General features: G+C 38.6%; 2 protein-coding genes across 2 annotated transcripts; one reads left to right on the top strand and one right to left on the bottom strand.

Moving 5' to 3' along the window:
* Positions 1 to 406: 406 nt before the first annotated feature.
* Positions 407 to 10,745, bottom strand: LOC103718312 (U-box domain-containing protein 43-like). The gene is made up of 5 exons (XM_008807068.4): positions 10,221 to 10,745; positions 9,327 to 10,118; positions 8,550 to 8,856; positions 4,365 to 4,835; positions 407 to 2,125 (listed from the first exon to the last, which is right to left on the bottom strand). Exons 1-5 carry the CDS (start codon positions 10,668 to 10,670, stop codon positions 1,008 to 1,010), a joined length of 3,138 nt encoding a protein of 1,045 aa, XP_008805290.1. The 5' UTR covers positions 10,671 to 10,745; the 3' UTR covers positions 407 to 1,007.
* Positions 10,746 to 14,917: 4,172 nt separating this feature from the next.
* Positions 14,918 to 22,118, top strand: LOC103718302 (selT-like protein). The gene is made up of 4 exons (XM_008807060.4): positions 14,918 to 15,227; positions 15,332 to 15,402; positions 17,231 to 17,546; positions 21,749 to 22,118. Exons 1-4 carry the CDS (start codon positions 15,069 to 15,071, stop codon positions 21,863 to 21,865), a joined length of 663 nt encoding a protein of 220 aa, XP_008805282.1. The 5' UTR covers positions 14,918 to 15,068; the 3' UTR covers positions 21,866 to 22,118.
* Positions 22,119 to 22,915: the final 797 nt, after the last annotated feature.

Here is a 22,915-nt window from a genome sequence, read left to right as displayed (position 1 = left end):
ATTTCTAGCACATAAAAGGGTTCGCCTAATGACAAGGTCCCTTGCTTTCATGTCCTCACCCAAATGAGTGCAAGAAAGGCATAAACTACTCTCATCTTTAATATTTCTTATTTTAAAGATCATCTCAATGGGAGAAAACCATGCTGGTTGAACTCCAAATATAACTGAAATATATGTCGTGGCAGTCCTGAACAAAATGCAAGGTCAACATGCTAGTTTCCTTCACTTTCATCCATTCAACCGCCCTTCTTCAGCTAGTCATTAGATCCATGTTCGTGAGCATAATCTGGCACATGCTTGAGAAAAAAAAAAAAGAGCCGAAGGACCCATTCAAAGATATGCAGCAATTACATCTTTAAAACATCAAACATATCCAATTATTTGACAATAAGCTGGATTGCCTATCTTGAAAATATAAGTGACGGGGAAATCAATAACAGAAATAAAGAGGTTTTCCCTGTGCTGAAATTGTCATTAGTCACACAATCTGACCAATAACAGAAGGGAAAAACAAAGAATCAATTAATTCATTCTACAAATACAATTACAAAGTAGCAGTTTAAGCAGAGTTATAAGGAAATCTTTTATATAATCAAGACCATGTTACAGCAATCTGGAGCCTCAAGTTCATCGTAGTTGCGGTAAGCTCTGCCATAGCTTACTATACATTTTGCTTACATTAGAAACTTCTTATTGTAGAACTTAATTCAATCCTCGTGCATACAGATGCACAGCAAGGAGCAGCAGGCACCATCAGGCTTGAAACTGATGTATCTGCTGACCAAAATTGTTAAACACCTTATCTTCAAAATTCTACACATGGGCATCTTCAGTGCCTACCGATCTCATGTCCCGGAGATTTGCACCAATAAGCAGTCCCGTACAGAATCAGTCCTTCTGACTTTTAATCCAGCGGACTTGCAATCTTCTTACATCTGTATTTTCCACAGTTACATCAGTCAATATGACAACAAATGCATGCAGCTAATTTAGTTTAATCAGATAACTCATCGATTAGTCCTCCTCCCACGACTTGGATTTGAGTTTCTGCCTCCAACACCAGATAATTGCCTTAGATTAGTTAAAACAACCTGAGCATGCCTTCTGGTCCTGGGAGTCCCTTGTTTCAATGCTTCCACCAATGCTGTCACCAGACCTTGATCAGTTGAATAGATTTGGACAAGACTTTCTACTTGGAGGAACCTTTCCACCATTGATATCACTTTTTCCTGAAGCTCCCCTGGTCTAACCTCTTTGAATAGATAGATTGCAGCATCAAAAAAGCCGAGCTGTTCTAGTTCATTAGTTGCATTCTTAAGGTTTTGAGCATCTGAAACAATTGTGGAAAGTGCTTCCACTGCTGCTATTTGAACTTCTGTGTACTGATCATTCATAAGATCAATCAGTGGCTTGATTGCGTTTCCTTTCAGTAAGCAAAAGGAACTATCATCCTCACACACCACACCATGTAGCGGACATGAGACAGGAACCATTGGTGGCTTTCCACATATCAAGACGAAGGGAGCACAAAATCCACGGGGAGGTTGAGGTTCTGAGTCTCCAGTTGCAATCAATGCCCTTGCAGACTCAGAGAGGTACTTCAAACCAAGGGCTGCTCGCTCTTTTGCTCTGTTATGTGAACGACTGTTGAGTTGTTCCCGGAAAATGGTCATGAGGTGATTTTCTTGAACAAGGGCCAGTACGGATGGATCAGAACTCCTTGCATAGTGCAATAAGAGGCCAACAAGCCCTTCCACCATGCTTCTAGCATCCTTGTTCTTTACAGAAGAGCCGGACTGTTGCTCCTTGATATTGCCAACTATCCATTTCAGAAGATCAGGTCCTAAAATTGTTTTCACCTCCACATTTGAAATGGGAAGGTTGGCAAGTAGGCACGCTATTTCACATTTCTCACCAAATGAACATTCATTATCCAATAATTTTCCCTTTAGTAATGGAAGCTTGTCAGAAGCTTGAAGCTCCTCAGCAAGAACTTGGCCTAGTCTTTGAGACAATATACTTACAAGCCTAAAAGCATACATTCTATGTCCAGCCTCTGAGTGCTCAAGATAAGGTGTAATTATCACAATGCCATTCCCGCTTCTTATATAAGTAGCTGCCGTATCTGTAAAAGTAGAAAAATACAAAGGGAAAAACAGCAAGCAGGTAGTAAAAAAAACAAGATACCAAGAATTCTTTTTTCTTAGAAACAAAAATGCTAGAGATAGAAGTAGCACACTTGAATTTGAAGCTTGATTAAAGAAGCAAAATTCAAAATGGGTACCTTTAAGTCCAATGTCAATTTAACAAACAGAAAAGAGAGAGACGAGGTAAGCTGACTGAAGGCACTATAGAGAGAGAGGGATGTCGGTCTACAATCTTGTGGGAAGGATTTAAAAGTGCAAAATATGGGATGGTTCATTTATATTAAGAATCTTAATGATTTTTTTAAAGCCTAAAAAAAGGATTAAGAGTTTTCTTGCTCATCATGTGGCTGCAAAAGGAAAATCTAATAGCAAGAAACACTTCTCCATTCTGATCTAAGATGTAAAAAATATCCAAACATAATATATCCAAAAATGTCCAACTCTTGGCTTGTAGATATAAAGATGTATGCTTCAGATCAATGTTCTAAAATCTTGATTTTTAGAACCCACCATGATTTAGCAGCCTAGCTCTACCACTGCATCAATTTTGTCTCCACCTGATCTGGATGCAAGAGTTGTCCAAAATGTTTGACTTTGGGTTTTAGGGTACTTTAGATGTTGCATAATGGTGGGAATTTCTCAGTAACGTCTCCAAGAAAATAAGTTACAACACTAAGTATCCTAAATGCAATCTTATGCTGCCATGATACTGACACTAAAGCTGAAATTTTTTTTAACTATCTTCTATAATGCCTCGAATGGACTAATTTATCCTTTGTTAAGACACGTAAATTCAAATATGCACAATATTAATGAACGCCATGTATGTAAGGTCAAGTGTAGGACATTGATTATTGACAATAAGTTGCAACATTAAATCAAGTGTTGATATAGGGTTGTTCACCGTTTGATGGCCTAGTTAACATATTAAGGCCTGTTTGGATATTCATATAGGATTGGGCTGAAAATCCTATAGGAATCGGGCATATTGGCTCATTTAGCTTGCATTTGCTAAGAGCACCTAGATCCTAGACTTTGGGCTGCCAAAAGAAAAAAAGATATATGAAGATTTTTTTTTCTTCCCATAGAATTTGGGCTGGATGGAGTATGGTTGATACAGGGCCATACTTAAATGGACAGCCCAATCCACGAATCCTACAGAATTTTTAGCCCAATCCTGTGAGAATAGCCAAACAAGCTCTTATTTTTTTTATGGTTTATTATGATTAAATCTTTCGTTAGTTTTTTTTTTAATGTTGAATCAGTTGAATAATAATTCAAGCTTGAACTAAGCTTTAATTCAAGCTTGAACTGATCTTGAATCAATCGTACACTGAACTGGGACCGACCTTTTTTCAAGCTTGATACAAGCTTAAACTGATCTAGGCTTGACTTAAGGTTATTAAGCCGATTCAAACAGACCCATGCTATGCCCAGTTTGAAACTAAGCTCAAATTATACTTGATCAAATAATAAATGATCCACACTTGAAATCAAAATTCAGAGTCAAAAAAAGAAAAAAAAAATCAGGCCAACCTTGATCAGTCCCAGACTCAGTTACAGCCAGCAACTGACAACTTGAGATTAGGAGAATCAGGATTGGACTTGCATCATTTTCTGCATAAAATTCGAGAAGAAGCAATGCATTTCTACCCTAAGCACTTCATTAGTACAATAATCAACTTATAATTGACCAAACCAATAAAGTTGTCGGGTGTTGATACCGATGAATTGGGGTGGAACCCAGCCATCTCTTGATCTTGGCCAGGCTTCCTCCATTGCTAGTTCTCAAAATAATAGACTAATCTCACACCTAAAAAGCTAGGAGAAATACATCTGTTAATTAGGAGAACATTTGGAATCGTATATAGCCATATATGATCTTGAAATTATGATAAATCAGATTTTGTAATAGTTATGCACCTAATTCCAAGCTCTGGATCATTTGTATGTAACACTAATCACAATAAACAGCTCTTTGACATGCATATTGCACCCATAATGATGGGTGTGGATTACAAGCTAGTTCTCAATCCAGTGACTTCAGACAACTAATGTGGATGCCTAAGCGACTTATGATTCTCTTTATATTATTCTCTTGGTAACTAAACCACTAAACAATAAACCCTCAAAAGATTGCTCAATTCAAGAAATTTATTTTGAAAAGCCAGCTAACAGCAATTCACAACTACATTAAATCTTGAACGGGAAGCACACCTGATGCCTGAGGAGAAGATGCAATTCCACAAAGAATCTGAAGAACAGAAGCCTGACATTTGCAAGATGAACAGGATAGAAGATCCAAAAGTCTATGTATGATAAACTCTGACTGCACTTGATGCCCTTCTTTGTCTGCAAGTGACAATTCCCAGTGCCCCGAGTTTGCAACAATATTTGCTATTATTGAAGCTGCCAAGTCTTTCAGGTCAGAAGGATCATCTTGCTGTGTTGCGAAAAGAATTTTCAAAAGTGCTGGAAGCACACCCAAATTAAGAAGAACAGTAGCATTATCATCCAAGGTTGATAGATTATATAATGCCTGCAAGCTAGATGCCCTTTCCTCTTGCCTTGATGAAAGCATATCAACCAGTACTTTTCCTCCCTGCCTAGCAATAAAACCTTTGCCATTGCTTGTCAGAGTCATCTTCCCCACAAATGATGCAATCTCCATTCTAACATCTCCAGAACCTATGATCCAGAAAGAATATCAGATCATATTGCAGAAAGCTACTCCTGATTTGAAGACTATTTGCAGGAACATTGCTCATTAGCATGAAAAAAGGAAATGTCTAATAGTTGAATATCTGAGATGATGATTTTACGCAACTCTGAGACCAGAATACATATTGAATCTAATGAGATAATGGTTTTCACCCGTTGTTTCTTATTTGTTTTAAATAAAAAAAATAATGTACAAAAGGCAGTACTAAACACAATACTATGAAACCAGAATTATCTAAAGAAGAAATGCTAGCATTGGAAGAAAGCAAAAGAATATTTGAGAACTGGAAGAATTCCGTATTTTCCAAATTTTCTTACAAAATAATTTCATCTGCCCATTTCCAAAGCAGACTTACAACTGGGGGATTAGGGCCAACATACATTCATTCACATATCCATCATACAACTTCTAAACAAAATGGTTAAAATTACTTACAGAAAAGTTAAAAACGGATTTCAAGAGGTCCAGGGTTCAAAACCCATGGTGGTGTCCCCACCATATTTCTCAAAAACAGATAAGAAATAAATCCTCTATAAGAGCCAGTAATCTTTTAGTCAGATGATTGACATAAATGTTAGAAGGCAAAATATCTTGACATGGTTTCCACCAAGGAATACTACTGCACTACTCGATGCCCCTTGTACCATACAGATGACAAGCCAATACTTGGAACACCCCTTGCTACTGAACTATACCAACATGGTCGTTGGTATCACCTTTGCCATGATGGCACCAACTACTATACCATGTTGGTACAGTATGGTACATATCAATACTGTATCCTACCAGCAACCAACGGGTGCAAGTACCGATAATTAGATTTTCAAATTTGCTTTATACTAATGTGAAAATAAAATGTGTACAAGTCTATAGCTATAGCTTTTGTATTTATTGGCAATGCCAAGACATGCATGAAAAGTGTGAGTACTTACACAAATACTGTGATATTCCCTGCACCACCTAAGTTATCTTTCATTACATTAGTTTTAAAATGCAGTATAGATTTTTCTAGACATTTTTCACAATATCCACACATGCTAGTTCATATGTTTTCCCTATCTTTATTGACCCTTTTATGCAGATTCAAGCAATTATCCTTACAGGTGCCTCCTTACATATTGGTGTCCTGCATCATGTCATCCCAATCTTCTTCAATTTTCCTTCACTTGATCCAAAGCTTACTGCTTCGCTTACATACTCATTCCTCACCCTAGCCTTCTCAGACTTACCACGCATCCATCTCATCATTCTCAAATCTACCATGTTCATTTTGTTTGCTTAATGATTGCTGCTTCGTAAAATCATGCCTCAATTGCCAAGGCATGTGCTGGCATGCTTAAGAGAACCTTTCTGCTTATCCTCATCAATCTATACATTCTTTTGTATAACAAATCCACCAAAGAAATAAGTATCTCCGGGCCACCAAATCAATTAAGGCCTCATTTTTATTTCCTTTTTTCCATTGGAATTGCATTCCACATACTATCTTTGCATTCTACTAACCTTTAAGCCCTTGCCCCCAAGATGTTTTCCATATTTAGCATTATACCAACAACCTAAGCCCAGATAGCATTGACAATATCAGTCACGAGCCTGTACAGAAAAGGAGGATAAGGGTGGGCACGGAGGCCGATATCTCACAAACTTTATGTAGAATATTAGGTTTTAGTCAAAAAAGGGGCCTGATAAGATATCAGATTTTGTTCAGGACCTAGAGTCAAACCTAAAGCTCCATTGCCCGCCCCACCCCGCGAATGATTACAGAACCATGGATGTAAGCTTGTAGATCTGGTTCCAATTCAGGTCCCAAACATGTTCGATTGCGGATATAGCTAAACCAACCCTAATCCAATCCATTGCCACCCCTAAATGTGGAGGATTGATGACTAGCAATTAACTAAAAAATAACGATCGAATGCAAAATGAAGTGAAAAAAGCAAAAGGATAAGGTTTCAGTCTGGTTTTGCCCATTCATCACTACAGGAAGCATAAGATTGGCTCACTAAAAGAGAGAGCCAAATAATTTGCCAACCAGCGGATTATGCAATTTTAAAAAGGGAAACTATAGAAGGTTAAAAATCATCCAAACACCAAAATGAAACAAATAAGGATAAAAAGTAAAAAATCTGAAGCAAGGGATGATGACCAAGGTAGCAGTTGCAAAAACAATTGGAGACAGGAATATGGCATATGAGATATGCAAGGAGGAAGAAGAACTAGACAGAGTTTATAAATTTGACCCATTTATGAGTTTCATGCCCGGAACAAGAAGAGGACAAGGATAAGACAGTCAAACTAGAAGCAAGCTGATATAAAAAATTAAGATCACAAACAAATGTGGGACAAGCAAGCCATTGAGAAACATTAGAAAAGAAACAAGTAACAACTGGGAAGAATTTTTTGCACAGTGAATTAGAAAAGGATGAGAGATAAGGGGATCATGCAGGAAGAGTGTAATCATCATTTATAATGATGAGCAGCTCCAAAGTCTATTGTCCATGATGATGGTGATCAATGAGAGTCACTGAGTTTAAAAAGAAAGCATTATTGCTATTGGAGAAGCCTCAAAAGGTACAGCTTGATTGCCAGTTCATGCGCCATGAGTGTCAAAAGAATTATTCACCAACCACCCAAGTTGTGTAAAAAGGTGTACTTAGTTTATAAACAAATATTTTTTGTTGGAAGAAATGTAAAAGCACAAGACTTATTCTATTAAATGTAAAATATAGGTGATTATACACAAGAGGGGCATTGTCCAAAGCATATTAGATCAATACTCATGTCAATCTCACTAAGTGATGGCCTGTATCAATCCATGCCAGTCAGCAGGTATCATGATGGGCTACATACAGCATTTGGTCTACACTCCTAGATGTTAAGTTACAAGGCTTTAGTTTTTTTATTTTTTTAATTTGAGTACAACAAACCCAGCCAACAACTGTTTATTCAGTTGGTTGGCACGTCTCTCCTAAGAGCTTGCCCCTAGAAAAAGGTCTGAGGTTCAAATGCTAGGTATTGCTCAAAATAGTACGGCATGTCCCGTGCCAAAAGAACTCAAGTCCTTGAAGTCAACCAATAAGGAGAACAATGATAACAACCGAATCTTACAACATTGGCACTATCCACATGGAGCAAAGTCCATGTGTTTGACCGGTTCAAGACCCTTAAAACATAACACTATCCACATGGAGCAAATTCCATGTGTTTGACCAGTTCAAGACCCTGAAAACAGACATGGGGGAATAAAGAAAAAAAATCAAAAGCAAATATGTTACAATGCACCAAAATATTCAAAAAGAAACAAGAAAGAGATGCCACTCACAAGGGGCACAAAAGGTTTAGAGCAAGAAATAATCATATTATGATTGATATCTTTTTTTTTATTCATGTAAATTAGTCCTATTAACAATTATATATAGACGAACTGACTTGATATGTGATAAATTTTGAGTTAACTATGGCAACAGGAAATAGCAGATTGTTAATTGACAAGGTAGACAAGCATATGTTGGACAATCTAAAAGTGATACAGTTAAATTTTGATGATTCCAAAAAAAAATGCAATTGGAGATAGGATTTCAAGTTTAAATTTTACTGCTATCTTAATTTCCCAATAATTCAAGCAATACTCTAGCAGAGGACTTCTAAAGCCATTAAAAAGAAACAAATCGGGGGCATACCTTTGCAAAGTTGAGTGATTAATGGTTGAAATCTTCCTGCCATTGCTAAATGTTGAATATTCTCTTCCACTCTTTCGATGTTCTTTAGGACCTCCTCGGCTAGATTAGATAATGTAGGGCATTCTGAGTTTCCAGCCATACTTGAGAGAAGAACTAAAGCCCCTTTCTCCAGTGCTATTTTTTTGCAGTACCCTTCATCACATGAGAATTCAAGCAATAGCCTCAAAGCATACTCTTTTTCCATTTCTGAATGCCCAGTCAGACTACGTATCGCCAGTCTAGTTATACCTTCTTCGATCATAATTAGCTAGAAAAATAATACCAAACGCTTATCATACTAGATGCCATAAACAGGAACTTATTGGTGAACGGTAATTTCAGCTAAAGAACAGCACCTACTGAAAAACATAGAAACATGCACTGCTCATTTGCAACGAACAAATGGTAACCAAATTATGGTAGATGTTTGGTTCAGCTTTATGGGAGTTTTTGTTATCGGCAAAAAAAGAATTTCTAAGAAAAGAAGCATAAAAGCAAAGAAAAAACAAAGAGTTTAGGATTATAAAAAGAAATTAACACCCTTTGCCATTCGATACAACCATAATGCATTTATATGTGTCAGAATGTTTAAGTGTTGTTGTTGTTGATCAAATCTTCTCGTTTATCAAGATAAAACCTTATCATTGTTGAAAGGTGGCATAGGCCGGTGCATGAATTAATCCATTTGAAAGCTTAAAGCAATAGCAAGAACGGCGTTCGAATAAAAGCTAACCATACCTTGCTCTCGTCATCCTTGGTCATGCTATGCATGGCCATAAGTGCCTTGCCCCTCAACTGCGAACCCATTCTCTTCGACTGTCCGTCAAGCATCTTCACCACAAGACCAACAATCCCTGCATTCCTCACTCTATACCTGCTCGACGGGTGCTCCTCGGAGATCCTATAAATATTATCCAGCATCCTTTCCAAGCACTCGAGTGGACAGGACGATCCCTCGCCAAGATACTGCAATGCCAAGTTGATCTGGATCTCGACATTCCTATTAACCCACTCCTCGATCGCCCCAGCGAGTCCAATGTTAGGCTTCAGCTCCAGCGAGCTGAGGACCTGCCCGGTGACCGGGCACGTCGGGTCCCGGCCGTCCTCCAGGCACCGGTCGAACCAGTACCGGATTGCGGTGCGCTCGTAGGTCTGCGACGACTCCACGACGACCGGATCCTTCATCACTTCCTTGGTAAGCGGGCACAGAAAGTTCCGGAACGGCGGAATGTGGGCATCATCCTCGAAATCGGCACCGGTAGATCCGTCGGCGATGCAGGGCTCCATGGACCAGCTGTCGAAGATCTTCTCGAGCGACATCAAGATCCGCCGCTCGGCGACGGTGCTCGAGCCAGAGAGATCGGCGCGCAAGAACTTGATTTGCTCCGCGAGCTTGCCGTGGTCGGTGGAGTCCATCCCCAGGGCACGGGCGAGATCCATGATGATGGCGCTCTGCACCGCCTTGCTGCTCTCCCGCACCTCCGCCTCCTTCTGAAGCGTCGTGTACACCCTCTCCTCGTTCTCCGTCACCTTCTCCCGGCCCAAATTGAACCAAAATCAAACAAAGATAAGATTTTTCGGTAAAAAATCGAGGAAAAGGAGATCGAATCGAATTGGGGAACGATGGACTACTCGGAGATCGGCTTTCTGCATGTCGTGGGAAAGATCGGCGGCCTTCTTGCGGAGGTCGGGGATGGGGGAGAGGGGGGAGTCGAGGAGGGCGAGCCAGGAGGCGATGGAGGCGACGCGGTCGCGGAGGGACGAGCAGAGGGGCTTGCAGTTGATGAGGACATAGATCCGGCTCCGGGAGCGGTAGGCGGAGAAGGCGGCGCGGGTGGCTTCGAGGTCGCCGGCGACGCCGCGTAGGGCAGTGTGGACGGCGGGGGAGGAGGAGAGGAGCTCCGGCGGGGAGCGGGCGAGGTGGTGGGCGACAAGCTGGAGGCGCTGGGCGAAGCCTGCGAACCGCCGGGGCGGGTCCCACGCGAAGTCGTCCTCTCCGCCGCCGGAGGGTCCCAAAATCTCGGAAAGGCTGCGGGTGATGGAGTCCAGCGCGGCCGCCGGGGAGGCAGCGGGCGACGTCATCTTCGGGAGGCGGTCGGTCGGTCGGTCGGGTCTGGATGGGAAGCAGCTCCGCTACATTGACTCTAGTCCTTTACTCGTTCAGCAATAAAAAGAAACTCAGAGAATAAAAATTATATAAATTAAGCGGCGATGGTCCTTCTTCAATCTTCATGTAGGCACCCCTTAGGTGAGTGACACGTCACCCTGATAAATAGTATTAAACGTGAATTACAATTTTTATTAGTCATATAAATTTTAAAAAAATAAAATTATGTAGAATTCGAGCTACGAAATAAATAGATTATTATAGTTTCAAATTAATTAATAAAAAAAGCTATCACATATATCTGTTAGTTTACATCAATCCTTTTCCAACAGTGCAGGGTATTGACGCTCGGAATGAAATCATGGCCAGATTTTGAGGAGACATCCCATCGGACACGGACGATGCCGGCGATCCAACACCAACGGTATAGTTGCCAGAGTGAATGCGTGTCTCGACTCTTGAAGTCCCGCATCATGAAGGCGCCGTCGAGGACGCCTACGGCCCCTGGCTGGCACCTGAGCGTTGAGGGCACAAAGTTACCAGGGGATGGAGATGTCTCCGCTCCGGCGGTTCCCATCTCTCTTTATGCGTTGAGATACGTGAAATATCTGATGTGGCATATTTTCACAGATTGTCCATGCAAGGTGTCGTAAACGTTCTCCGTAGAATTTTTATTTTCGGCTAATATAATAAAATAGTAGGCTGCGGATTGGATGGTTGTTTATATGGCCAGTCATTTTTATAATATCTTATGGGCTAGAGATGGAGAGTTATTCTGGGCACTTCGAGATATTTTGTTTTTTGACTTTGTTGGATGCAACCATACTTGCTAAGTAGAAAAGTTCGCTAGAAAATTTTTACATGCCACGATGATCCATATTAGAAGAAAAGTTTTGTTGGTAGATTCCCGTTGAGAACATAGACTAGCGATCTCTTTCTTTAACACATTACTGATTTTACAGGATCTTCCTATCATCGTTATTACAACATGCAATGATGATGCCGGTGAACACAATCTACATAAGAAATAATAATAATAATAATAATAATAATAGAATAAAAAAGCAATGCCATGAGACCCAATTAAACTACCAAAATATGGCCGGATTTGATTTCTGGATTACCATCATGTTGCAGGTCGATGATACCATTGGGCCGCGTTGGCTTTAGAAAAAGTGGATTGGATTCGGTAGTGACGTGAAATACCTGTTGACCGGGGGGAAAGTGCAGCATGGGTCAAAAACTTTCTTCTTCCGGGCGAAAGAATGATTTTTTTTTTTCCGACGTGAACTGTTAAATCGCACCATAACTGCTTCAAGATCAAGCAGATAAAATAAATATTGAAATGCTTTAAGATTTTGTAATGCGTAACCCAATAATTGGCATCGTAGAAAGATACAACCCAAATCAATCTGCCGCAAGTAGCTTGCAGCTACAATGAAGAGATGCATATTGAGAGGCGCAATTAGATCGAGTTAGGTTGTATATAAATTACATTAGATGCGGATCAGATCAAAAATTTGTTAACTCAAATTTGATTTATTTATTAAATAGGTTAAAATTTTTGCTTTGAATTCGGCCTGTTTATTGAACAAATAATTTGACTCAATCTAAATTATTCATTTATTAAATAGGTCAAATCAGATTAAATAGATTAAATAAATTTTTAATAGATTAAATAGATTTAAACAAGTTAAACCGGTTAAGTTAGTCGAGTTAAATGGGTCAGAAACAGATTAAGTTTTAAATAGGTTAAATAGATTAGATTATGATCCGACTTATTGTTGAATTGGTCAGAATGGATCAAAGATCTTTCCAACCATATCTCAATTCAATAAAAATATAAAAAATCATGCGATATCGAAGTTAATAAAACGAGTTCAATATTTTCAACCATGCATCATCATAATATTCCAAAATAAAATATATTAAGTAATAAAATACTGTTCGTCAAATTAGTGCATCATGAATAGTATGATTCAAATTTATTAAAATAATAATGTTACACTTTACCAATAAATCTAAAAAAAGGTCACATTACTTATCTTATGAGCGAAACCAAACTACATGTCCAATTGATTTTCAAAATTCTTTTCAGAATCTCAAATTCTAGGGAGCACTTAATTGAAATTTTCGGTGAGTACTATGAGCCAAGACCATTGAAAGTCAAGAGAAAAAGGAAAAGGAACCAATAGTGGTCTAGTAGTGGTGTTCCACAAAATCTATCGTGGTGAGACGAAAGATGATGTAGATGTCTTTAAATAGCTGTTGGAGGCTAGGTTTTCTAGCTCTTATAGAAAATTAAGATAGAGAAGGAGTCTATCTCCCACTCCAAAGAGCTATCATTTTTTCTATCTCCTATTCCAGGTCGAACAAGATTGTATCTTTTTTTTTTGTCCATCTCCTACTCCAACTTTTACATCTGGACCAATCAAGTGGACTATGCTCGGTTTTTTATTAGTTGGGCTGGTGCCTATCATAAAAAGGAGAGATTATAGAGAGCATAGAGGAGTTTGGGAAGAACTTATAATAGAAGGTCTTGGAGGCTTAATTTCTTGCTCTAGGTTGTCACCATCGTGTCATAGTCCCACAACCCTTGACAAGGGATGTCATATGGGATGATAAACCTAGAATAGTTCTTCACCCAATAGCCTTAGCTTTTGGAATGTGGGACAACCTTATTAGTCATGTGGGCCCCTCACTAGGGAAACCAAGGACACGTAGGACTTGAGACATATGTAGGCCCCCTCTCTTGTGAACGAGTTGCACTACGATAAGAGCATGGCAAGGTTAGGTAGAGGAGATTATCATAGTTCCATCTTCCTTTATAAAGAAGTGCCTCATGGCATTATAAACTAGACTAGTCCTCTACCTAATAATTTAAGTTTTTTGATTTGTGAGTCTGTAACAATGGGCTTTTCTTTTTTCTTTTCATCAAAGAATAGCTGTGAAAGTGGCAAAACCTTAATGCAAGTACGAAAGCCATACAACATCACTATGTCAATATAAGAAAAATAAATGACACATCTAAATCATCTTCTTGTTGCTTAAATAAATGTCTAGCGTTAACATTGATAGCGTTAAACGAAAGAAAATTTGAGCTCAAATAATGTATTTACATTACCTGATATCTTTGTTGATGACAAGGTCTCTCTAATGCTGCATTTTGTTTTGCCCCAGCAACATGTCTAGTGAAGAAGATTGGGAATGTGCAGTGGCGGAGAATGGGAGGCGAAAGGGTGCAAAAGGAGGGGGCGCTTGATGAGGGGTTTTTAACTTAATAAAGGGGTCAAACTTTCTTTTCCCCCATTATTCCCATATATAGAATGGGAATCTCAAAACTACAATTTACTAAAAGAAGTATGGTGGAAACCTATGTCTGTATAGATGATGAAAACTACAGCACATAAGAAAAGGTCCATTTTTGGTAATACCATGGAAGACGTTCTAAATCATTTTTTTTTTTTTAGTAGGATGAAAATAACCTTAAAGTAAATACAACATGAATAATCCAAAAATAAAATATCGGAAGACAAAAATAAAGGACCAAATGATGTCGACAGAATGATTGGATATATAAGGAGCAACCTAATCCATAGCTCCATTCGTCTTCCGATATACATGGAAAACCTCAAAACTCATCAGGTCCCTTACAGTGTTCCAGATGTCCATCAGCATATGGGGAGCGGCTGCACATCCTCAACCATCTCACAACCATGCTAGAGTCTTTCTCCAAAATAATGTGGTTAGCCTGAAGGGCACGGATCGCATATCTAATCTCTTCCCATGCTCCACTTGGTTCAGTCATGGAGACAATATTGCCGTAGAGATGGCAGCCCTCGGTCGCCAAGACGGATGAGCTCAAATCTCTCATCACAAAACTTAGATCCTCCAGCTCTCCCTCCCTCTAAAATGTTGCCATCAAAATGGATCTTAGGTGCGTTGGGGTGGAGGCTTCTAAGTGAAGAAGAATTTCAAATCAACATTCAAAACTTGGAGGTGGAAAAGGAGGTTGCTTGATTTGGGAAGGTAGCAAGGCTTATTCAACCCCTAAATTTTAGGAACAAGGTGAATCACCTTTGACAAGGGGCCATTTATTCTTGAAATTTGTGGATTGGAGGATATTGGATTGTCATTCACTATTGGTTTTTCTCCTCCTTTTACATGATTTCTTATTGCCCCATTGCCGTTTATCTAGGGCCTAAACTGACGGTCACGATCAAGCCCAAAACCTCTTGGTCCACGAGACGTTTCCTTGCGGTGAGGAAAGCTAGAAGATCGGAATACCAGTACTAGTAGCCTCGCTTCAAGAGTTTTGCGTCCGGAAATCAAGAAGTCCCCCCAACCGGAGGGTGCGGTTCTAGCCGGCGACGATGGATCGCGTCCAGCTTCTCCTTCTAGGGTTTCCCGTCTTCCTCTTCTGCTCCGATCTCGTCAATCTTTTCACCCCTCCTCCCCCGAAGCAGCACCACCACCACCACCACCCGCCGCCCCCCTCCATCCACGAAACGACCGATTTCTCCGCCACCCAGGTATCTCCCCCAATCTTCGCTCGATTTCTTTCTCTTTTTTCCCCTATATTGTATCTTTAGTTCGTTGATTTTGCTCCCCCTGTGCGTTTCTTGAATCTTGGCAGAGTAATCATGCCCGAGGAGTGTATTACGGCTCCGTTGTGGAGTTGAAATTCTGTGTCTCTTGCTCTTACAGGTAAGTCCTTCTCACTTTTATTGCTTTACCTTTCTTTTTTTTATGGTTTATTTTGTTTTATGGAATTGTTTCTAGTTTTAATCTGACCTAGAACGTTTCTATGTAACCTACAAATTAAAAGTATCATCTTTGTGATCGTCTACAGTGGTAGAGTCTTTTAAGAAGAAAAATCGAAGATGATTATACCATTATAGAAACCACTTGATACCAATCTGTTTGAGAAGTAATTTTCTTGAATCCAGACAGTATAAAGGTGTAGTCTTGATTTTTCTCGATCCAATTATAATAGAAAACGGATTTGTAGAAAGCCTTTATAGAAAAGTTTCTTGATTTCTTGATCCAGTTACACTTGATACCTTTGTAAAAAACCATTGGATATCGGACAGTCTTCAAGATAGCAAAAAGGGGGCTGGAAGTTCATTTATCAGAAAAATTACAAACTTCTTGTTCTTCAAAAATTGTAAAATATTTTAATATTATGTAGATTTGTTATTTCACCGGATACAAATGAATAAAACAATTTTAATCATAATATTGTGAATGATCAAACCCAAGGCATAGAAAAGATTCGAAACATAACAATGCAATGATATAACAACATAGATGTTAGTTAAGGACAGTTTTTTGGGTGTCAATAAGTGGAGCTGGCATGGCTTATTTGCAGTCCGAACCTGAGCTCAGCTTGGGATTTTGATGCCATCTTTAAACTTGGATCAAGTCCTGGTAGCAAAGAAGATTAAGTCAAGCTAGGGTAGAATCAATGTTTGATTCAACTTAGTAGTCGTAGTAGATAATTATAATTTAGAATAGCTATCCTACTTTAATCATCATTGTACTATTATGATTTTGAAAGACCTTTGGGTGTTTTTATGACAATGATATAAATTGTGCTCTCGTTAACCATAAAAAAATTAATGGCAAAAATGAGTTACCTTTATTAACCCCCCCGGGGCAAAAAAGCCACCCCTCTATGAAGCATGTACATGGATATAATACATCAATGCAATACAATGCCTACAGCAAACCTTGAAAAAGTAAACCATATGGCTAGGAACAACAAATATATATTTTTAATTTTTTTTACATATATATGTGTAAAAAATACCCTTAAATCCTAGTAAGCTGTCAAAATAATATACTCCATATGTTATAAGCATCAACATCCACAAAGTCATTATCTAGTCATCATTCAAATCCATAGACCACAATTTACACTCCGTTCTTTAATATCAACATCAAAAGCTCCAAAATTAGCCATTCATCATTAAAAAGCTAACATTCATAGAAAATGAAAGAAAGAAAAAATCATTCCCCTCATTATTGGATGCATCCCAAAAGTATCTTGAGCGTATGAAGGAAGAATCAGGAGAGTTTTTTTTTTTAATAAAAAAAAGGATATATAGTTTAAGTATCCTAGGAGTATCCAATCAATAATGGTATCCGGTGCATATTTGACATGGATGCGGCATGTGCTTGAAGTATCCATGCTTCCTATTTCTTGTATCTTAGATTCCATTGCTTGTTATGTTTGACGGTCATGGGATTGGCTTTCTACTGCAAGCTCCTATTTGTTTTCTTACGTGGGAATGGAAATGTAATCTAACCTCCCTCATATACTAGATATCCAACAATTAATTTCTAATGCGACTAAAATGCTTATATTACCAGTAAAGAATCTAAAGTTCATGCTTTCTTCCATGAACTTATGGATAATCACCAAAATGGCAACGCTATATATTTATATTCCATGTAACAAGCATGTATGAAAATGGGATCTTCATTATCTGATCATTTTTCATAAATGATTACAAGTATTTCATTTTGTCAGGGGAAATGCAATGACAATGAAGAAAATGCTGGAAACTTCTTTTCCTGGGATAGAAGTAATTCTGTCAAATTACCCCCCAGCCCTTCCAAAACGTCTGCTAAGCAAAGTGGTTCCTATTGTTCAAGTAGGAGCTATTGCAGCTGTAGTGGCGGGTGATCAGATTTTTCCTAGGCTAGGAATAACACCACCTCCATGGTACTTCAACTTGCGTGCCAATAGGTTTGGAGCTATTGCCACAACTTGGCTTCTAGGCAATTTTGCACAGTCTACGCTGCAGAGTACTGGTGCATTTGAAGTATTCTGCAATGGTGACTTGGTAAGAGACCATGCTTACACCTTTTATGGCTAGTTTTAACTTATTTATTTTTGGCACATGCATTCATTTGATGCTACTTCTAAATCTATCTAGTTTAGACAAACAAATATGCTGTTGGTGTTATTATCTATATATTGGCAGCAACCAATCGAGCATTAGCTGTTTCAGAATTCATTGAAAAAAGCTAACGTCATATGTCAGATAATTTTCAACTGTTACTTTCGCTTCTTGGTTGGTGAAATTTCATAAATTTTATCTGCATTATTGTTGCATAAAATAACTGCACATGCTTCAAGAGGAACCAACCTTCCTGGAAAATACTTTGTTTTTGGTGTTATTCTGCTGGTAAGGCAGTGAAAAGTGGATCGTCTATGGGTGATAGAGGGAACAAAGTCCAGTATGAATCTTCCAAAAAAAATGTCGACATTGATGGGTATTCATGATGGTAGTCTGTCAGTGTATCACCTAATGACTTTGTAAATGGTCCTTCTTTCAGATTCTTAGATTTATTGCTACATTTCACTGATGTCTGGAAAGTGACTGAAAAAGGTGGCATTGTGCAAATGGACAAATGAAATATTATCTTTTGAATTCACATCCACTGTTTGAAGTACTCCAAATTGAAAATAAAACCAACTAGATTGCAGCGGTATTAGGAATAGGTTGCATGACTGCATCTGTTAAACATCAATCATGTTATCAGACCATGTTGTGCAATGACTTAGTATTCCCATGTGTGGTTACATGTACCTTATCTGTGAGTCGGATCAGAAGTTCAAGTGTCTTCCTGTCATGTTGGACATTTATATAAGCCCTAAAGCTTACTGAACTATTGAATGTTGCTGTTAGTGACAAAAAAAGGGGAAAAGAGAACAATCTATTCTAAAATATTGGTCTGTTCTTTTAAGCTCCTGTGTGATTTACCTCCATTATCCCCAAGTTGGAATTTTGGCTGTCATTCTTTATGTGAATAGGTAAACTTGTTTTGTTTTGCTCTTCTATATGGGTGACAGGGTATGATGAAAGTTACTTTGTAAGTTTGTATTTATTTTCCATCTGTGGCATGTGGCTTACAATCCTTTGTTAATGGGAAATACATGGTTGTTTTTTGTTTTATAAATATAACCTGTAAGATTAAATGGTCCTTGTTTTCTTAGTTGAAACATTTGGTGAGCAATTTCTCAATTAACTAAGGAATTTTAAAAATATAATTTTGTTATCAAAAAGTTGTTACATCCAAGATAGAGGGAGGAAGTCTGACCATAACTGGATTCAGCCTGCAGCCTAGAGAATGCTACTGGGGACTAATTCATCGTAACCATGATAATAGACACTCAATGGTCATATCTTAGAAGTTATAGTTATGGTCTCATCAATGAAGGGCCTTATTGTGTGAGTCTCAACTAATTCTGTGTATGCTTTTGCCTATCTGTTAGCTAGTTTATATTGTAACTAGTTACAACTACTGTGTCCATGTTGAGTTTGTTACGTGATTGTTGTATGGTGTTCTTATGCTTTTGCTCTTAAAATTGCTTATTAATTAGTATAGAGTTGCTGTGTATTTTATCCTAAGAATCATGCATCCAAATATTCTTCTCCCTCCTCTTGGCGACATTTACTTGATGTACCTATTTCATTTTCCATTTATGTCTAGCTGCAGACAAACATGATATATGGTTAAATATATGCATTCTCTGGATAACTTGTGGATGTTTCCTTCATAATTTATTTACAAGCACTAAGTTTGTCATGACTTCTACTTGTTTTTTTTTGGTGATGCATGATTTCGCCTCCTTAAATTATATTAATTATATTGTTGGTACTTGGTACTTGTCATGCTTATAAGAATATTAATCTAATTCATGATAATGGTTTTCTGTGAAAGCTCTCTGGTGTCTAAGTTAGAAAGAAGAAATGATTATTCTTCATTGTTAATCATCAATTTCACAATCACACTGTTGTCTCCCTGACTTTTGGACTCTAAAAGCCCTTGTACTTGTCATCCAATGACAAGCCTTTTCATTTATGATGTTTATCTTGCTTTTCCTTCTGTTCCTTTAATTTTTATCCCTTCCATTTTTTTGGGATGACCAAATGCAAAGGAAGAGGAAATAGTTGCTCATAAGTTCTTGATATATGAGATTTTATTCTTACCAACTAGAAAATAACTACCATCCAGAATGCTTTTTTTTACATGATAAATTGAGTCAGTGAAATTGAAAGCATGAAAAGCTTTGGTTTAGTTGTAGCCAATCTGAATTATGACTTTTTGATCAATTATCTAGCTTCCATCACCAGACTCCCACTTTGCTTTCATATATGTTTCTTCACGAGGACATGGAGGAAAAATATATACACAGCAAGTCAGTGTCTGTTGTGCCAATACCGGTTGTCCAGCGGCACGAGTCGGTACGGGCCTGCGTCGTGCCATGTCGGGCCTGTACTGAGACAGTAGAAGAGACGGGGGAGAAGAAGAATGGAAGAGAGAAAAAGAGAGAGAGGATGAGGCTGAGGGAGGCAAATGGAGGGCTGGAGAGCCACCACGCGGAGGAGGCGGGGGGGCTCTGTTTCCTCCGCGCAGCGGCTCCCCGGCCTTCGCCGGCCGGCCTCCACCTTCCTCTGTCTTCCTTCCTCTCCCTCTCGCTGCCTCTCTCTCTCTCTCTCTCTCTCTCCGCCTCCCCCCCCGGCGTCGTTGGTCTCATTTTCGTTACCGGAACCGTCCCGGTTCGCCGCCGGTACGGTTCTCAACGCCCTAAACCAAACGATTCGGGATGGTTCCGCCAACCATGCAGCACCACATAAATTGAAGAAACTTTTGTTTATTTCATCATTCTTGATGATCATATTGTTTCATGATCTTATAGTAGTATATCAATTGGAATGTAAGGAAGATAATAATTGGATGTTATTATCATATGCAAGTAACATTGCCAAAGGTATTTGTAATTTTTCTTGGTGTTAAAGTTGCATTACTATATGCTAGAATTGAATTATCTTAAAGCAACATGTCGACATGATTTTACTTGGTGCCTTGCCAATTGCTTCTTTGCAAAATGGCAAACTTTGGATGAGAATGCTAGGTTATTAAAATTCCTCGAAATTAGATCATCTAGTTAATAGAGTCATCTGTCTCACAATAACTTAATCCGTATATTACACTGGCAGTGTAGCATATGCACTTTTCCATGATGCCTTATTGTACCAAACTGGCTTGGCAAAAATACTCAAATCAAATTGACATTGCAAAATCGAAGGCTATGCAAATGCTGACGAAGCAACAGTTTCATCAAATAAAAGAATGGTGTTATCTTTCTACAGTGAGAATATTTGCAGTTCAAATAGCAACAAGCTGCATGTTGTTGCTAGTTTTGAGAATGGAGGCAAAAACTTGTAACGTTACTATAAGATTATAGGCATGATATTGTATCCCTAACAAAATATTTTGGATCTAAGGTTCATAACTGAGCATCAATTTTCATTGCAAGCAATCGGATTTCTCCATAAGTGGAACCAACATAGAGTTAGAAAAGAAGAGTATTCTAATTCATTTATTTATTTCACAAAGTGAGCTAGTGGATGTCTTTAATCTCTAGAACCTATCAATTAAATGCTAATTGTTCTAAGCTACACATGTAGATGTGTAAGAGGCCGAGATGGGCCTATAATTTGGCTAAAAAAAATCAACTTCATCCATCCAAAACTCGCATACTGTACTCAGGTAGTTTGGGTCCCAAATCTGATGCATGATTTGTCTAATCAGCTTAGGTAGAGGTCTTGCAAAATTGACCTTGTCTGTATATGTCCACCACAAATAGAACAGATTAAAATAGTTCACGATGTTGAACCAGACTCAAAAAGGTGGAACCTGATTCATACATGAACTGGAATTCCACCCAACTGATTTAACAATTGGATCAGTGTCGAAACCATATCACAGACCTGAAACCAATTCAAGGCACATATGGGTTATGCCAGATCTATAGGTACAGCTAACTATGTATTTTATTCTAGTAATTCAAATCATTATGATTTAGGGCCTCTTTGGATGGCCACTCAGCCAATGCATTGGAAACTACCAAAATATTCTTGCGATTATTTTTCTGCAGGTGGTTTATACTTTTTGCTTCTTGATGTTTCCTACAATCATATTATGGTACTTACAAACATCTTTTCTTTCTTTATTTTTTCCCCCAACCTTGTAGGTTTTTTCAAAACTGCAGGAGCACAGGTTCCCTGGTGAACTCGAGTTGAAAGATTTGATTGCCAACAGGTTGCCTAATTCTGCACTTGGGAAGAACCTTGGAAGTGTTTGGTCCTAGCGGACTGCAGATTCACTTCACGAAAGTTAAACACCACCTGATCAGTCCACTGATGTATGACATTTATCAGGAAAGGGATAGAGTTAGACAACTTCTACCTCTCCAAAATTTAGTTCTTCTGTCCTCATACTGTGTCCTTGCGCTCTGTATCTGTTGGTTCTCTGAATGATTTGAGTTTTTAAGGAGCTTTTTATATATATAAAAAAAATGAATCTCTCAATCATTGAATAATCTACTGGCAAAATTCCAAGAATGCTTTGGAGTTTGGAGCAGGTATTCACTAATCAAATGTCATCTGCCAGGGTTCCGATAATTAGGCATATAAAAAATTTCACCAGCTGGAGAAAGGACTTGTGTTTCCTTTTTGTAAACGCTGCTGCTGCTGACCTGGTACTTTGATTGCTATTATCATGCTTGGGTTCACATAATCAGCTTTAAAATTGTTGTAAGTTTAATGTTATTCTTAAAACTGGAAGTCAGAGCTGTTGGCGTAACCATCTCAAATATGCCATGTTTTTGATAAAATTATTCCTCGTTAGGTATTGGCAGGCAGCCCGTCCACAGGGTAAGCAGCTGGATTTTTATGCATTTTGGTGGATGTTTGTGTGTTCTATTGTGATTTTGATATCTTTTCTTCTGCGAGCATTTGTGTTCACTTTGGAAACCTCTCCACTGCAGTTATTGCCTCCACTAAGCTGAAAGATGATCTGTCGAAGGCACATACATTAAGAATCACTAGCTTGTGGAATGTCTGATTCCAATTTTAGAATGTCCATCACAAATGACTAAGTACGAAGTTTTCGAACATTCAGTCATTTGAGGACATCATTAGGATTCTCTATCAGAAAAATTGATGTTGGTTCATTTAAACGTCGGCAGAAAGAATGATGAGGAATTTTTCACGAAGTTGAAGCTAAAAACAAATGGCTCCGCCTCTGACCATGGCTGCAATTGATTAGATGAAGGAAAATTGTAATGGAGCTCCAGTATGTATCACAGAGTTCAGACCTAGCTCGAGTCAGAACAGGTTTACTGAATTGTGTTGGGTTC

Source organism: Phoenix dactylifera, chromosome 3, assembly GCF_009389715.1.
Source record: "Phoenix dactylifera cultivar Barhee BC4 chromosome 3, palm_55x_up_171113_PBpolish2nd_filt_p, whole genome shotgun sequence".
Lineage (NCBI taxonomy): Eukaryota > Viridiplantae > Streptophyta > Magnoliopsida > Arecales > Arecaceae > Phoenix > Phoenix dactylifera.
This window is presented reverse-complemented; position numbering and strand designations above follow the sequence as displayed.

Coding starts and splice junctions, on each gene's coding strand:
- LOC103718302 (XM_008807060.4), top strand. CDS start 15,069: ATGGATCGCGTCCAGCTTCTCCTTCTAGGGTTTCCCGTCTTCCTCTTC. Junction 15,403..17,230: donor TGTGTCTCTTGCTCTTACAG/GTAAGTCCTTCT, acceptor TCATTTTGTCAG/GGGAAATGCAATGACAATGA. Junction 17,547..21,748: donor TATTCTGCAATGGTGACTTG/GTAAGAGACCAT, acceptor CCAACCTTGTAG/GTTTTTTCAAAACTGCAGGA.
- LOC103718312 (XM_008807068.4), bottom strand. CDS start 10,670: ATGACGTCGCCCGCTGCCTCCCCGGCGGCCGCGCTGGACTCCATCACC. Junction 8,857..9,326: donor CCAAGGATGACGAGAGCAAG/GTATGGTTAGCT, acceptor TTATTTTTCTAG/CTAATTATGATCGAAGAAGG. Junction 2,126..4,364: donor ATCTTCTCCTCAGGCATCAG/GTGTGCTTCCCG, acceptor CTACTTTTACAG/ATACGGCAGCTACTTATATA.